This window comes from Hylobates moloch, unplaced genomic scaffold (assembly GCF_009828535.3).
Source record: "Hylobates moloch isolate HMO894 unplaced genomic scaffold, HMol_V3 SCAFFOLD_8, whole genome shotgun sequence".
Lineage (NCBI taxonomy): Eukaryota > Metazoa > Chordata > Mammalia > Primates > Hylobatidae > Hylobates > Hylobates moloch.
Genome location: NW_026652283.1, coordinates 83828085 through 83840786, shown reverse-complemented (window position 1 = coordinate 83840786; position 12702 = coordinate 83828085). Strand labels below are relative to the sequence as shown.

The window sequence follows — 12702 nt, the reverse complement described above, 5'->3', positions numbered from 1 at the left end:
TGGGATCTTTCAATGCACCCCTGCCTGCAAAAAGATGGTAGTGCTAGCTGGAAAGTATAGCATCCAGTGCCCCACCTTCACTCATTTCTTTCTTCCCTCCTCTCTTGCCTCCACTTTGTCCCACTCACATTATCCCCCACCCATGCTGCTGGTAGTTTATTCATTCACTGAACAAGCTTGATTGAGTTCAAGGCAATTAACATTACTGGGCATCTATTAGGAACTAGAGACTGAGAGTGGCCTTCAAGTATTTTCAAGGCCAAGAGCAGTGGCTCATGCCTGTAATCGCAGCATTTGGGGAGGCCAAGGCAGGAGGATTGCTTGAGCTCAGGAGTTCAAGACCAGCTTGGGCAACATAGTGAGACCTCATCTCTACCAAAAATACAAAAAATTGGCTGGGTGTGGTAGTGCGCGCCTGTGGTCCCAGCTGCTTGCGGGGGCTGAGGTGGGAATATCACTTGAGCCCAGGAGACTGAGGCTGCAGTGAGCTGTGATTGTGCCACTGCACCCCAGCCTGGGTGACAGAACAAGACCCTGTCTCAAAAAAAAAAAAAAAAAAAAAAAAATCCTCCTCCTCACAAGAGAAAGACAGGTAAGCAGCTTACCTAAATACACAGTAAAATGTAATAGCTGCTAGATACAATTACAGGCACTGCACAGGATGCATCAGGAAGGAAAAAGCAACTAATTCTAATTCTGACCAGGAGATACCTTCTCAGTAGAGATGGCATTTGAGTTGAGCCAGGAAGGAGGACTAGAGTTTTGATAACAGTTTGGGAAATGGCCTGAGTAAAGACATGGAAACACGTGTGGGCAACATTTGAAAGAGCAGAGGGAGTGGCAGGGGACAGGGAGAAGTCCTGGATGGCTGCGCGGAGGAATTTGGACTTGATTGGGAGGAGGAGCTCTTCAAATATGATTACACTCTTTCTTTTCCTCCCTCACAGCTCTGAGAGTTGTCAGGCATTGGTTTGGTTCAGTGATCGTAAACAGGCTGGCTCCCCAAGGGCAGGGATTGCTTTGCCCAACATTGTATCCCCGGTGCCTAGCTCAGTGCCAGGCACATAGCAAGCACTCAAGAAATACTCACCGAAGAAATAAGTGATACATTTCACATAATAACTCTGTGCTTTCTGATTATATGGTATGAAGAAGAATTCTGAGACTCATTCTGAGCACCAGGAGTGCTGTTGTCGAATGGTGTCTGGGTGGTTGTAGGTGAGGGCACTGGGGATAGTTGGCTAGGTTTTGCCATCCCTGCTCTAGATGATCCATCTGAGATGGCCCCTGCTGCACTGCAACCCTCAGAGAAGACAGTCCAGAAGAGCTTCAACTGTCAAGTTGCATTATTGGGAGCTTTCAGACATTAGGATATATTCATGTAACTAGCAGGCCTTGGTGTGGGTGCACTGCCAAGGCCTGCCTGCCAGTTCTGGGGAAAGCCTCCCATGTGGACATCCCCTGAGAGCTCTCACTCAAATGGTTACAAGCGGGTTAGAAACGCTATCATTATGAAATGATAGTGTTAGCAGTCAGGCTATAGGGGCCCATAGTGAGGAGACAGTGCCTGGAAGCCGGCGGAAGGTTGATTTCATGTTCTGCTAATTGGGCTGAATGCCAGTTACACAAGTGTGTTTTATGTTGTGAAAATTCATCATTATACCCCTAGGACTCACACTTTTCAATATGTGTGCTATACGTTAACAGTTTACATTAAAAAAAAAGTTATAAAAGACGAGGCAGGAGAAGTTGCAGCCTTGGGCTGAACAGCTGGGGTTAGTCAGTTTTTCACAGGTTGCAATTCTGTCCGTTCTCGGAAGGTGGCAGTGTTGTGCCACTTGATAAAATACAAGACCTGAGAACAGGATTCCTTGGATTCCCAGCACCTTCTTGAGGCTTAATGCTGCTGATTTTGTTTTGTTTTGTTTTGTTTTGTTTTGTTTATTTTTGGAGACGGAGTCTCGCTCTGTCGCCCGGGCTGTAGTGCAGTGGCGTGATCTCGGCTCACTGCAACCTCCGCCTCCCAGGCTCAAGCAACCCCTGCCTCAGCCTCCCAAGCAGCTGGGACGACAGGTGCATGCCACCACACCTGGCCAACTTTTTGTATTTTAGTAGAGAAGGGGTTTCACCGTGTTGCCTAGGCTGGTCTCAAACTCCTGAGCTCAGGCAATCCACTCACCTCGGCCTCCCAAAGCACTAGGATTACAAGCGTGAGCCACTGCGCCTGGCCAATGCTGCTGATTTTGATCATCCTATCTGTTTTTATCTTTGAATCCAGATCATTCCCTCCTAACTTCTGGACTAAAAACACCTTTAAAAATTTATCTTGAGCAACCAAAGCCATGTACTGGTGATGTTTGTGGGGAACATCACTGGATCTCCAGGAAATGAGTGCTCCTACCTGATGCCCTGAACATGAAATACTCAACGTGTGTTATCAGCAGATGTCTCCATGAATCATTCTTTGAGTTTGGAATAGGTCTTGCTGAAATGCCTCAAAATTGAATCAGGCAGATTCTTAAGAATAAACAACTGCAAATTTGCAATAATTTCAGTATGAAGGTCAACCTGTTCTTATCCTCTTATGAGAAAAAGTTTATGTGTCACTATTTACCCAGTAAGGGTATAACTAAAACTGCTTTTTAAAAACAGGTACTATAAATAAGTTATAATCAATTCATATTTCAGAACACTAGGTAACTTTTTAAAAAGTGAGACAGATCTATATGAACTGCTATGGAGAAATCCATTCATATCATTAAGTGAAATACCATAAAGTATACATAAGGTATAATCCCACTTATATAAATCCCCAAAAATCTATAAAACCATATTTGGGTAGGTATACATTTATGTATACAAAGGCATTGAAAAATGTCTCCAGACTTTTCAAGGGATATATACCAAACTATTAATAAGAACTGCCTCCTGAAAGGGACATAGGCCTACAAAGGAGTGGTAGTGTTTGGATTTGAACAGAAGGTTTGTATTCATGTATGACTTGTATGGTTTAAAACTTTTTTTAGGCCAGGCAGGGTGGCTCACGCCTGTAATCCCAGTACTTTGGGGGGCCAAGGCAGGTGGATCACCTGAGGTCAGGAGTTCGAGACCATCCTGGCCAGCATGGTGAAACCCCGTCTCTACTAAAAATAGAAAAATTAGCCGGACATAGTGGTGGGCACCTGTAATCCCAGCTACTCGGAAGGCTGAGGCAGGAGAATTGCTTGCATCTGGGAGGCGGAGGTTGCAGTGAGCTGAGATTGCCATTGCACTCCAGCCTGGGCAACAGAGTGAGACTCTGTCTCAAAAAAAAAAAAAATTTACAAGTACTTTTATGCAGTCACTTTATTTAATCTTCCCAACTACACTTTGAGGCAGGTTTTTTTGTTTTGTTTGTTTTTGTTTGAAACAGAGTCTCACACTGTCGCCTGGGCTGGAGTGCAATGGCACGATCTCGGCTCACTGCAACCCCTGCCTCCCGGGTTCGTGCTATTCTCCTGTCTCAGCCTCCTGAGTAGCTGAGATTACAGGTGCACACCGCCACATCCGGCTAATTTTTTGTATTCTTAGTAGAGAAGTGTTTCATTATGTTGGCCAGGCTGGTCTCAAACTCCTGACCTCGTGATCCACCCACTCCTTGGCCTCCCAAAATGTTGGGACTACAGGCATGAGCCACCGCACCCAGCCGAGGCGGGTTTTTTTTAACTTCCATTATATAGGTACGCAAACTGACACTCGGCGCAAGTGACTTGTCTTGGCTCACAGAATTCGCTGAGAAGCAGAACTGAGATTTTGAATCCAGGCCTTCCAAATCTGAGGCCTAGGGCTCTTTCCACTTCACCATAATAGAAAGTAGACCTAAAAAAAAAAAAAAAGAAAGTAGACCTGTAGGTAATACCTACAGATTTGACTTGATTTCCTTTTCTTTCTTTCTTTCTTTTTTTTTTTTCTATTATACTTTAGGGTTTTAGGGTACATGTGCACAATGTGCAGGTTTGTTACATATGTATCCATGTGCCATGTTGAGACAGAGTTTCGTTCTTGTCGTCCAGACTGGAGTGCAGTGGCACATCTCGGCTCACTGCAACCTCTGCCTCCCTGGTTCAAGCGATTCTCATGCCTCAACCTCCCAAGTAGCTGGGATTACAGGCACCCACCCACACGGCCAGCTAATTTTTTTTTATTTTTAGTAGAGACGGGGTTTCATCATGTTAGCCAGGCTGGTCTCGAACTCCTGACCTCAGGTGATCCGCTGGCCTTAGCCTCCCAAAGTGCTGGAATTACAGGCGTGAGCCACCACGCCTGGCCTGAATTTATTTTCTTATCGCTTATTTCCAAGGAGCCATTTGTTTAAGCTGGGTTTGTAAGTGGCCTCGATCAGCCCACCTGCTTTTATGAGGCGCAGCTACTTCTGCCTATCCGAGGTAAGGTCTGTGTTGCTGTTTTCTCAATGCTTCATGTCCCACTCCTCCTGTTTTCTTTTCCTGTCATCTTTCCTCAGGGAGCCTTTTCATAAGCTGCTGGCCCAAGGCCTTATCAAGGGGCAAACATTCCGCCTACCATCTGGACAGTATCTACAGAGAGAGGAAGTGGATCTCACAGGTAAGAATGGCCCATCCGGTCCCATCCAGGTACTCCCAGAGAGCCAAGGCCAGGCCTGAGAGCTACTGAGCAAGCAGGCATCTGCCTCTAGAGTAGGGGAGGATGCGGGAGAGAGACCCGCTGGCTGTGTGGTCTCTAAGCCTCAGCTCCCTCTGGGCCTGTGCCCCCTGAAGCCTGGTGCTGGACTAGCCATCTGCTCCTCTCCTCTAGCCCCGTTCAGCCCAAGTGCCACCTCAGCTTCTGGCAGGGCTTCATTTGTATGTAACAGAGTCAACTCGGGCATCACCTCCTATCCCAGACCATCTTTGAAAGCCCACCTCAGGGACAGAGCCCCTAGGCCCAAGACACATTCTTCCAGAACTGGGGTACTCCCAGTGTTTCTCCCCACGTGGTCTAGTGGCACATTTCAGAACCTTGGGGAGCAGCACTCTGTTTACTCGTAGCACCCCAGAGCAGCCCCCTCTTAGCATTTCCCAGTAAAACACCTCCCCCTGACTCCCCGAACTTCCCTCCTGTCCCAGCTCTCCCAAGCCTTTTCCTTCCACTCTGCATTTTCACCCTTCACCCTTTACATTTCACCCTTCATTTTTACCCTGAGGATCACCAGATCTTCAGGTGCCATGGTGAGGATGCATCACGTGCACCCAGCACACACCCCACACGTGGAATATGTGACATGTTAGAAAATGGGTAGGGGCAAGGCGCGGTGACTCACACCTGTAATCCCAGCACTTTGGGAGGCCAACGCAGGCAGATCACCTGAGGCCAGGAGTTCAAGACCATCCTGGCCAACATGGTGAAACCCTGTCTCTACTAAAAATACAAAAATTAGCCAGGCGTGGTGGCATGCACCTGTAATCCCAGCTACTCAGAAGGCTGAGGCACAAGAATCACTTGAACCCGGGAAGTGGAGGTTGCAGTGGGCCAAGATCATGCCACTGCACTCCAGCCTAGGCAACAGAGCAAGACTCTGTCTCAAAAAAAAAAAGAAAGAAAGAAAACAGGTGGAGACATGCAGTATACATAGGGACAGCTGTGAGAAACCCCCAGCACTGCGACCATTACATTTAGAAAAACTAGTGCATAATGGATGAGATTAGGTCACACAACAACCCCGTAAATGGTAGGCAGCCTCTCCAGCCAAACATTGGAGATAGGGTTTAGGGAAGCAGTCGATGCAATTACCTCATCAAAGCAAAATATATCAAGGTTCGTAACGGTCCGTGGGAGAAAAAGAAGCTGGAGAAGCAGAACTGGCAGTGTTTCTCCAGCATGGATGACAGAGGGAAAGAGCTAAATTCAGGTGCACATAGAATTCAGCCTCACAGTTAGTGAAGTGTTCTTTGTAACAGGCAAGGCTGCCCATGTATAGCTGTGCAGTTTGTGTGCTACACAAAAGAACCAAGCCAAGGCTATGATTTCAGTAGGGCCTGAAATGCAGCCGTCTGTCAAGCCATACATTTCAGGGCCACATCTGCCAAAAGCGGGTGACTTTTTCTAACTTCTCAACTTTTCTGCCCAGAAAGATACATTTTTCCTAATTTGCACAACCATGTTTTAAGGTCTAGACACAGCCTGGGGCAGGGTAGAGGGGCCAGTGGTTCCCTGAGTCTCACCACAGCACGGATAAACATCTAGGACTTCAGTCTCCCCTTCTCTGCTGTCTTGCCTACTGGGTGAGGATACTTTGATCAGCAAGGGCAGGTTTCTGTCTCTTTCATGGATGTAACTCTCATGAAGTATGGAGTTGGCTTTTAGGTCTGTACATTGGTCCCCTGTTAGTTTGGTTGCTGTTGGAGTCAGAGATTATTTGGCTGGAAGGAAAAGAAATCTACCCAAACCCAGTTGCAGAAAATAGAGCTGGGCCCCACTGCTCATAGGAAGTCACCAGCCACTCCTTTTTCAACTTACCAAGTGACCTTGGGTAGCTGCAGTGGCAAGTCTTGCCCCATCTCCTTAGGACCTGATGGTTCCAGTGCTCAGCAACATGGAAGTTGAGTTTCTGTATCTCTTAGCTCCAATTCGTGAGGTAGAGGCTTAGCCTTGCCAGGTGCCCTTACTAGTCCTCTCCAGTAAGACTTGGCAACAAGGTTACCTCATCCAAATGCGGCCATTTAAGACCTCTTCCATCAGCACCATCTAGACCAGTGGTATGTGAGTAGGGGAGGACAGTTCCAAAGAATAGGGTGTGGGTGGCTGGCACCACAAAGGGACCACCACATTTACCATGAGCCCAGTGAGTGAATTCCATGTGCCCTGAGAGTACAAGATCATGTTTTGGTGACTGCAACATGGATGGGACAGGTCAGGCTGCCAACTTCCATCAGAGACCCTTAATTCATCAAGAAAATGGCAACATGTGCGAGTTTTTCAAAATTCTTTTTTACTTTCCTTTTTTGTGTATAAATAATTCACTTGTAAAGGGGGAAATTGTTTTGTTTTATAGAAAAAGCTGGCACAGGCCATTACAACTATACTGTTTATTCGTGAAGGTTTGTGGGAGAAAGGTGAGCCTCATTCATTTAAAAATAAAAATATTTTGATAACAATATGGAGGGAGAGAAAGCGGCTTGTTAAGTGAATTAGTGTGATTCTTCAAATGGACACTTTCCATCGCTCACCTAGTTTTTTCTTATTGATGCTATTTCTATTGAAGCAATTCACAATCACACATACCATACCTATGGATTATTTTGGCATCTAGGTTCCATTCCTGTTCATGCAAAAACGAAAGAGAAATTAGAGGTGACGTGGGAGAAAATGAGTAAGTCCAAACACAACGGGGTGGACCCAGAGGAAGTTGTGGAGCAGTATGGGATCGACACGATTCGGCTCTACATCCTTTTTGCCGCCCCTCCTGAGAAGGATATCTTGTGGGATGTGAAAAGTAAGTCACCTTCCTCTTCCTGACATGCTTCCTTTGTGATCTGCCCTGGACTTTGAAGGAATTTGAGGAAGGAAATGTCTTTGCTGAAGACAGTAGTAGAGAATTCTAGGAATCAGTTCCACAGAGCAAGTAGCAGCTTGACCAGCATCCTGCACCACTCTTAGACGGGTGTTGACAACATAAGCGAGCCTCACAATCATTTGGGAAACATGTTGCAGATACAGATTCCAGTGCTCCGCCCATGCCTGCTGACACAGCCTCCAGAATGGGGCTCAGGAGGTGACCTTTGAACAAGCTCAGCGGTGATTCCAGTGCACACTCTACGAGGACCATGCTTTGAGAGTGGTTTCCTTGGAGACAGACTGGCTTCTGAGTTACTCCTAGGCCTGCTATAGTCCAAAGAGGCCAGTTCCCTCTTTCTTGATGTACCCTGGAAGGTTTTTTCTAGAACAGTGTCACTCTCCCTCACCAATCCAGAAAGCCCCGGGAGGGGTCTGGGCCTGGTGTTACCTACGGCCTCTTAGTCACCCACAGCACCCTTCATCTCCCCGCTTAGGGGAGATTTGTCTCTCCAGAGTCATTTAGTACTAAAATGACATGAAGTAAAGTAATCTTGAGTATCTGGCTATTCTAGAATAAACCCATCCAACAGTCATTCATTTTTACTTCGTGTGATCTGCCGTAAGTGGTGTTGTGGGAAGAGGAAGTCAGATGCCTGGAATCTTGAGCCTTGTGTGAAGTATGCATGTCATTTGAGAAATCACTGTTTATTTTGATGTGCTGTGGCTAGCGGGAAGTGTGGTCTGGAACAGTGGTCACAGATGCCAGTCCTAGAACTAGCTGTCTCAGGATCACTGGGGGGCTTGCAAAGCACAGACAGGTGGAGGTTCTGGCTCCCACCCCTAACCCAGGGGACAGGCTCCAGGAATCTTTCTAAGAAGCCTCCCAGAAGGTTCTGCTGTGCATTCAGGCTTGAGAATGCCTAGCCTAGTGGCCAGACAGTACAAGGACCTGGACTGACCCTAATTTGGCTACTGGTGTAACCCAGGGCCACCAGGGAAAGCCATTCAGCTTTACCAGAAGATCAGACCAGCAGCTGAATTGGATGAGCTTGTGTAAAATATGGAAAACACATACACCTGCAAGGACAGGGATCGTGTCAATGCACTTCACACTCTACAGCAGCGTGGCTGCAAGCACAGTCATGCTGTCCACAAGGTAAGAGCTTGCACCAGCAGGAGTCAGCGCTGTCTCCCAAGCACCATGTTAGCTCCATGGCATTTTTGTCCCAGCAAGCTAGCTTAATCAAGGCGGCAGGGCACCAGGGCTCATCTTGACCAAGCTTCTGAGCTCATGACCATTGGTGGGTGGCACTTTGAGTGGCCCTGCCATCCAGTGCTCTGAATCTGGGCACTAAAATGGATAGAATTGGTCCTGGTCTGAATTCTCAGACACTGAAGGCCAGGGAGGATCCTTCAGCCTGCCCTCAGAGGAATCCATCAGGGTGCAGTGAAGTGTCATATCAATTCATAGGTGTTTTTCTCCGCTTAATTATACCAAGTCAATCACCCTTATGTTGTGCGCTCTCTCTTTCTCATTTACTGATGCTGAATTCAGCTGATGCTCTCCCTGGGGTGCTGAGATGGCAACAACGACTGTGGACCTTGACAACTCGGTTTATTGAGGCCAGGGCTTCTGGGAAGTCTCCCCAGCCTCAGCTGCTGAGTAACAAGGAGAAAGCCGAGGCCAGGAAGCTCTGGGAGTACAAGAACTCCGTCATCTCTCAGGTCAGAAACTCTCCAATTCCAGTGGTTAACTCTGTAACCGAACACTCTTTGGGAACCTTTGCCTGTGGTCTTTGCTGCCCTCCCTGCCTTGGGTTGGGCCACTATGGGTCTTCTTTCCTGACAATGGCGGTCCTTTTTGCTTTGATTGATTGGCCCTACTGTTTTGGGTCCTTTACCAAGGTGGATCAACAGTGCATACGTTCTAATGGAAAGAGATGCCCCCAGGAAATGGCTCTCTGATGATGTCTCACATTTGTCCATCCTGGGTCTCAGGAAGCTGCCACTTTCCATGTTTCCACATTTAACACATCCAAGCAGAGAACCAAATCCAGGATCACCCTATCATCCAGGATGACACTGCATATGTTACATTAACAGAAACACAATTTTAGAGTTGGAAGGGGCATTAAGAAACTGTCCTCTGTAGCCTCCTCATTGTACAGATAGGGAGAGAGATGATGTCCAGATATCTTGCCTAACGTCACACAGCTAGTGAGGAACTGAACAGAGATGAGAATCCCAGTCCTCCACATAGTATAAGGACTTTCCCACTCAGTTACATTGTTGCGCAATATCCATGTGAACTATTGTGGGTTAACTTCTGCAAATCTGAAGTCATTGTAATGGGTATCTGATATCCCAAATTCTTCTTAAGCTGATTGGAAAAAAAAAAAAAGGTATGCTGATTCAGACATAAAGTTAATCAGTGTCGCTCATCTGCACTCTGATAACGAAGACAATGATGCATGGCAGGCTTTTGCCTCTCTGGTTTGTATAACCTGAAGTGGCCCTGGGTCCAGCATGGTCTCATTTGTTGACACTTCTTCAGCTTTATTTCTGGCCTCTGTACCCTCTCTGTGTGGAGGAACAGAGCTTCCTGAATGAATGTAGGGGTCTGAGTGATGCCTGAGCGATTGAGTTCATACCACATATTTTCTCCCTGGATTTGGCAAATTCTTCTATTCTGTCAGATAATAGAATTGGGTTATTTCAACAAGTTGGAAACTCTTGACATCCTTAAAGATGTGTTACCTTTCTGTATTCTTGCCTATAGTCAAAATGGAAAAACACAGAAACATGAAAAAGCTGACAAGTTGCATTAATGTTCTTATGTTGACTGTACATTTCAAAATGTAAAATTGACCAGGCACAGTGGCTCACACCTATAATCCCAGCACTTTGGGAGGCCAAGGCAGGCAGATCACAAGATCAAGAGATCGAGACCATCCTGGCTAACATGGTGAAATGCCGTTTCTACTAAAAATACAAAAACTCAGCCTGGCGTGGTGGCACATGCCTGTAGTCCTAGCTACTCGGGAGGCTGAGGCAGGAGAATCTCTTGAACCTGTGAGGCAGAGGTTGCAGTGAGCTGAGATTGCGCCACTGCACTCCAACTTGGGTGACAAAAGCGAGTCTCCGTCTCAAAAAAAAAAAAACAAAAAAGTAAAATTAATCTTATGCCATAGACTAAAAACTGTCACTGTGAAGCAAAGTCACATAACCAAGCAGAAGTGGCATCCTTTACTCCTGTTTTCTGTTATGTTGAGTTTGCCCATCAGTGGGTCCTGCCTCCTATGCCTCCTATTCGTGTTACTAGCAATTTTTTTTTTTTTTTTTTTGAGACGAAGTCTCACTCTGTTGCCCAGGCTGGAGTACAATGGCGCAATCTCAGCTCACTGCAGGCTCCACCTCCCAGGTTCAAGAGATTCTCCTGCCTCAGCCTCCCGAGTAGCTGGGATTCCAGGTATGCGCCACCACACCCAGCTAATTTTTTGCATTTTTGTAGAAATGGGGTTTTGCCACATTGGCCAGGCTGGTCTTGAACTCTTGACCTCAAGTAATCCACCCACCTTGGCCTTCCAAAGTGCTAGGATTACAGTTGTGAGCCACCATGCCCAGCCACTAGCACTGTTTTTCTAAGCACCTGCTATGAGAACCAACAGTATCCCAGATATGTGGAAGAATAGTCTTAAACAGTGGAAACAGTGTTGACTTTGAATTTTAAAATATTTGTGCAGATGAAACATAGCGATTATTTGAGATAGTAGATATATTTATAAATATCTTTGCATCCGTTTCATTTTCCTTTTTTTGTTTTCATAATTCAGTCTTTTTGTGGAAAGCTTAAAAGAATTTTGAAATAAGTGAATAATTGAACCTTTACTAATAGGTGACCACCCATTTCACAGAGGACTTCTCACTGAATTCTGCAATTTCTCAGCTGATGGGACTCAGCAATGCCCTCTCGGTAAGTGGCCTGTCCTCATTTGCTGGTAGCAGAGGAGGGAGGGAGAGGTGTGGCAAGGGGCCCCACAGTGTCCCAAGAGGGACAGAGAGCACCCCCACTGTGTCACCCCCTCAGTGTGGCTTGATTATCTTAAGGAAACATTTTTCCATAGTCACAACCTAGTTTTATGCTGGAATGTTCTTAAAGATTTTCTGGTCCAAACCCCCTTCTCCCCCAGTATTTTACAGATGAGGATATTGAGGCCCAGGGAAGTTAGACGACATGTCTGGTTGATTAGTGACAAATCTAGGACCAGACTCAGGCCTCCCTGTCTTCTGGCTCTTCACACCCCCACTGTCTGATTTCATGAATGAACTGTGATACCTCCTCAGCATCATTACATTTGATATTCATTTAACCTGGATGGATCAGGATTGTTCTCACCAGTGCCAAAAGTCAGACTTTTCGGTATGGACTTTCTTCTTGCTAAGTGTGACTACCATTTTTCTTGCCAGGGAAAGGATTTGTCAACAAATGTTCTTAGCTACTGGACAACAAAAGCATTCATTAAAGCTATTAACAAATGCTTTTTTTTAAAATGAAGGCCTCTCCAAGCTTTTAAGATCAGTGGGGGCCGGGCACGGTGGCTCATGCCTATAATCTCAACGCTTTGGAAGACCAATCTGAGAGGATCACTTGAGGCCAGGAGTTCAAGACCTGCCTGGGCCACGTAGAAAATAAAATAATTAGGCTAGGCACGGTGGCTCACGCCTGTAATCCCAGCACTTTGGGAGGCCGAGGCAGGTGGATCACGAGGTCAGGAGATCGAGACCATCCTGGGTAACACGGTGAAACCCCATCTCTACTAAAAAACACAAAAAATTAACCGGGCGTGGTGGCAGGCGCCTGTAGTCCCAGCTACTCAGGAGGCTGAAGCAGGAGAATGGTGTGAACCTGGGTGGCGGAGCATGCAGTGAGCCAAGATCACGCCACTGCACTTCAGCCTGGGCGACAAAGCAAGACTCCGCCTCAACAAAAACAAAATAAAAAAATAAAATAAAATAATTAGCCCGGCATGGTGGCGTACAGCTGTAGCCATAGCTACTTGGGAAGCTGAGGCGAGAGAATCGCTTGAACCCATCCTGGGTAACAGAGCAGGAGACTCTGTGTCTAAAAATAAAATAAAAAAGGTAATTTTT

At 46.4% G+C, this 12702-nt stretch overlaps 1 protein-coding gene across 2 annotated transcripts in view; it reads left to right on the top strand.

Moving 5' to 3' along the window:
- LARS2 (leucyl-tRNA synthetase 2, mitochondrial) overlaps positions 1–12702 on the top strand; it is a 171736-nt gene that overhangs the window by 131468 nt on the left and 27566 nt on the right. The window contains exons 15-19 of one of the 2 annotated variants that reach the window (XM_032161829.2): positions 4502–4602; positions 7307–7489; positions 9107–9276; positions 11447–11524; positions 11742–11956. In XM_032161829.2, coding sequence (XP_032017720.1) covers positions 4502–4602; positions 7307–7489; positions 9107–9276; positions 11447–11524; positions 11742–11780 — 571 coding nt within the window. In that variant the 3' untranslated portion in view covers positions 11781–11956. Of the gene's footprint in view, positions 1–4501; positions 4603–7306; positions 7490–9106; positions 9277–11446; positions 11525–11741; positions 11957–12702 lie in introns of those variants that run through there. The other variant, XM_032161828.2, reaches the window with a different exon arrangement.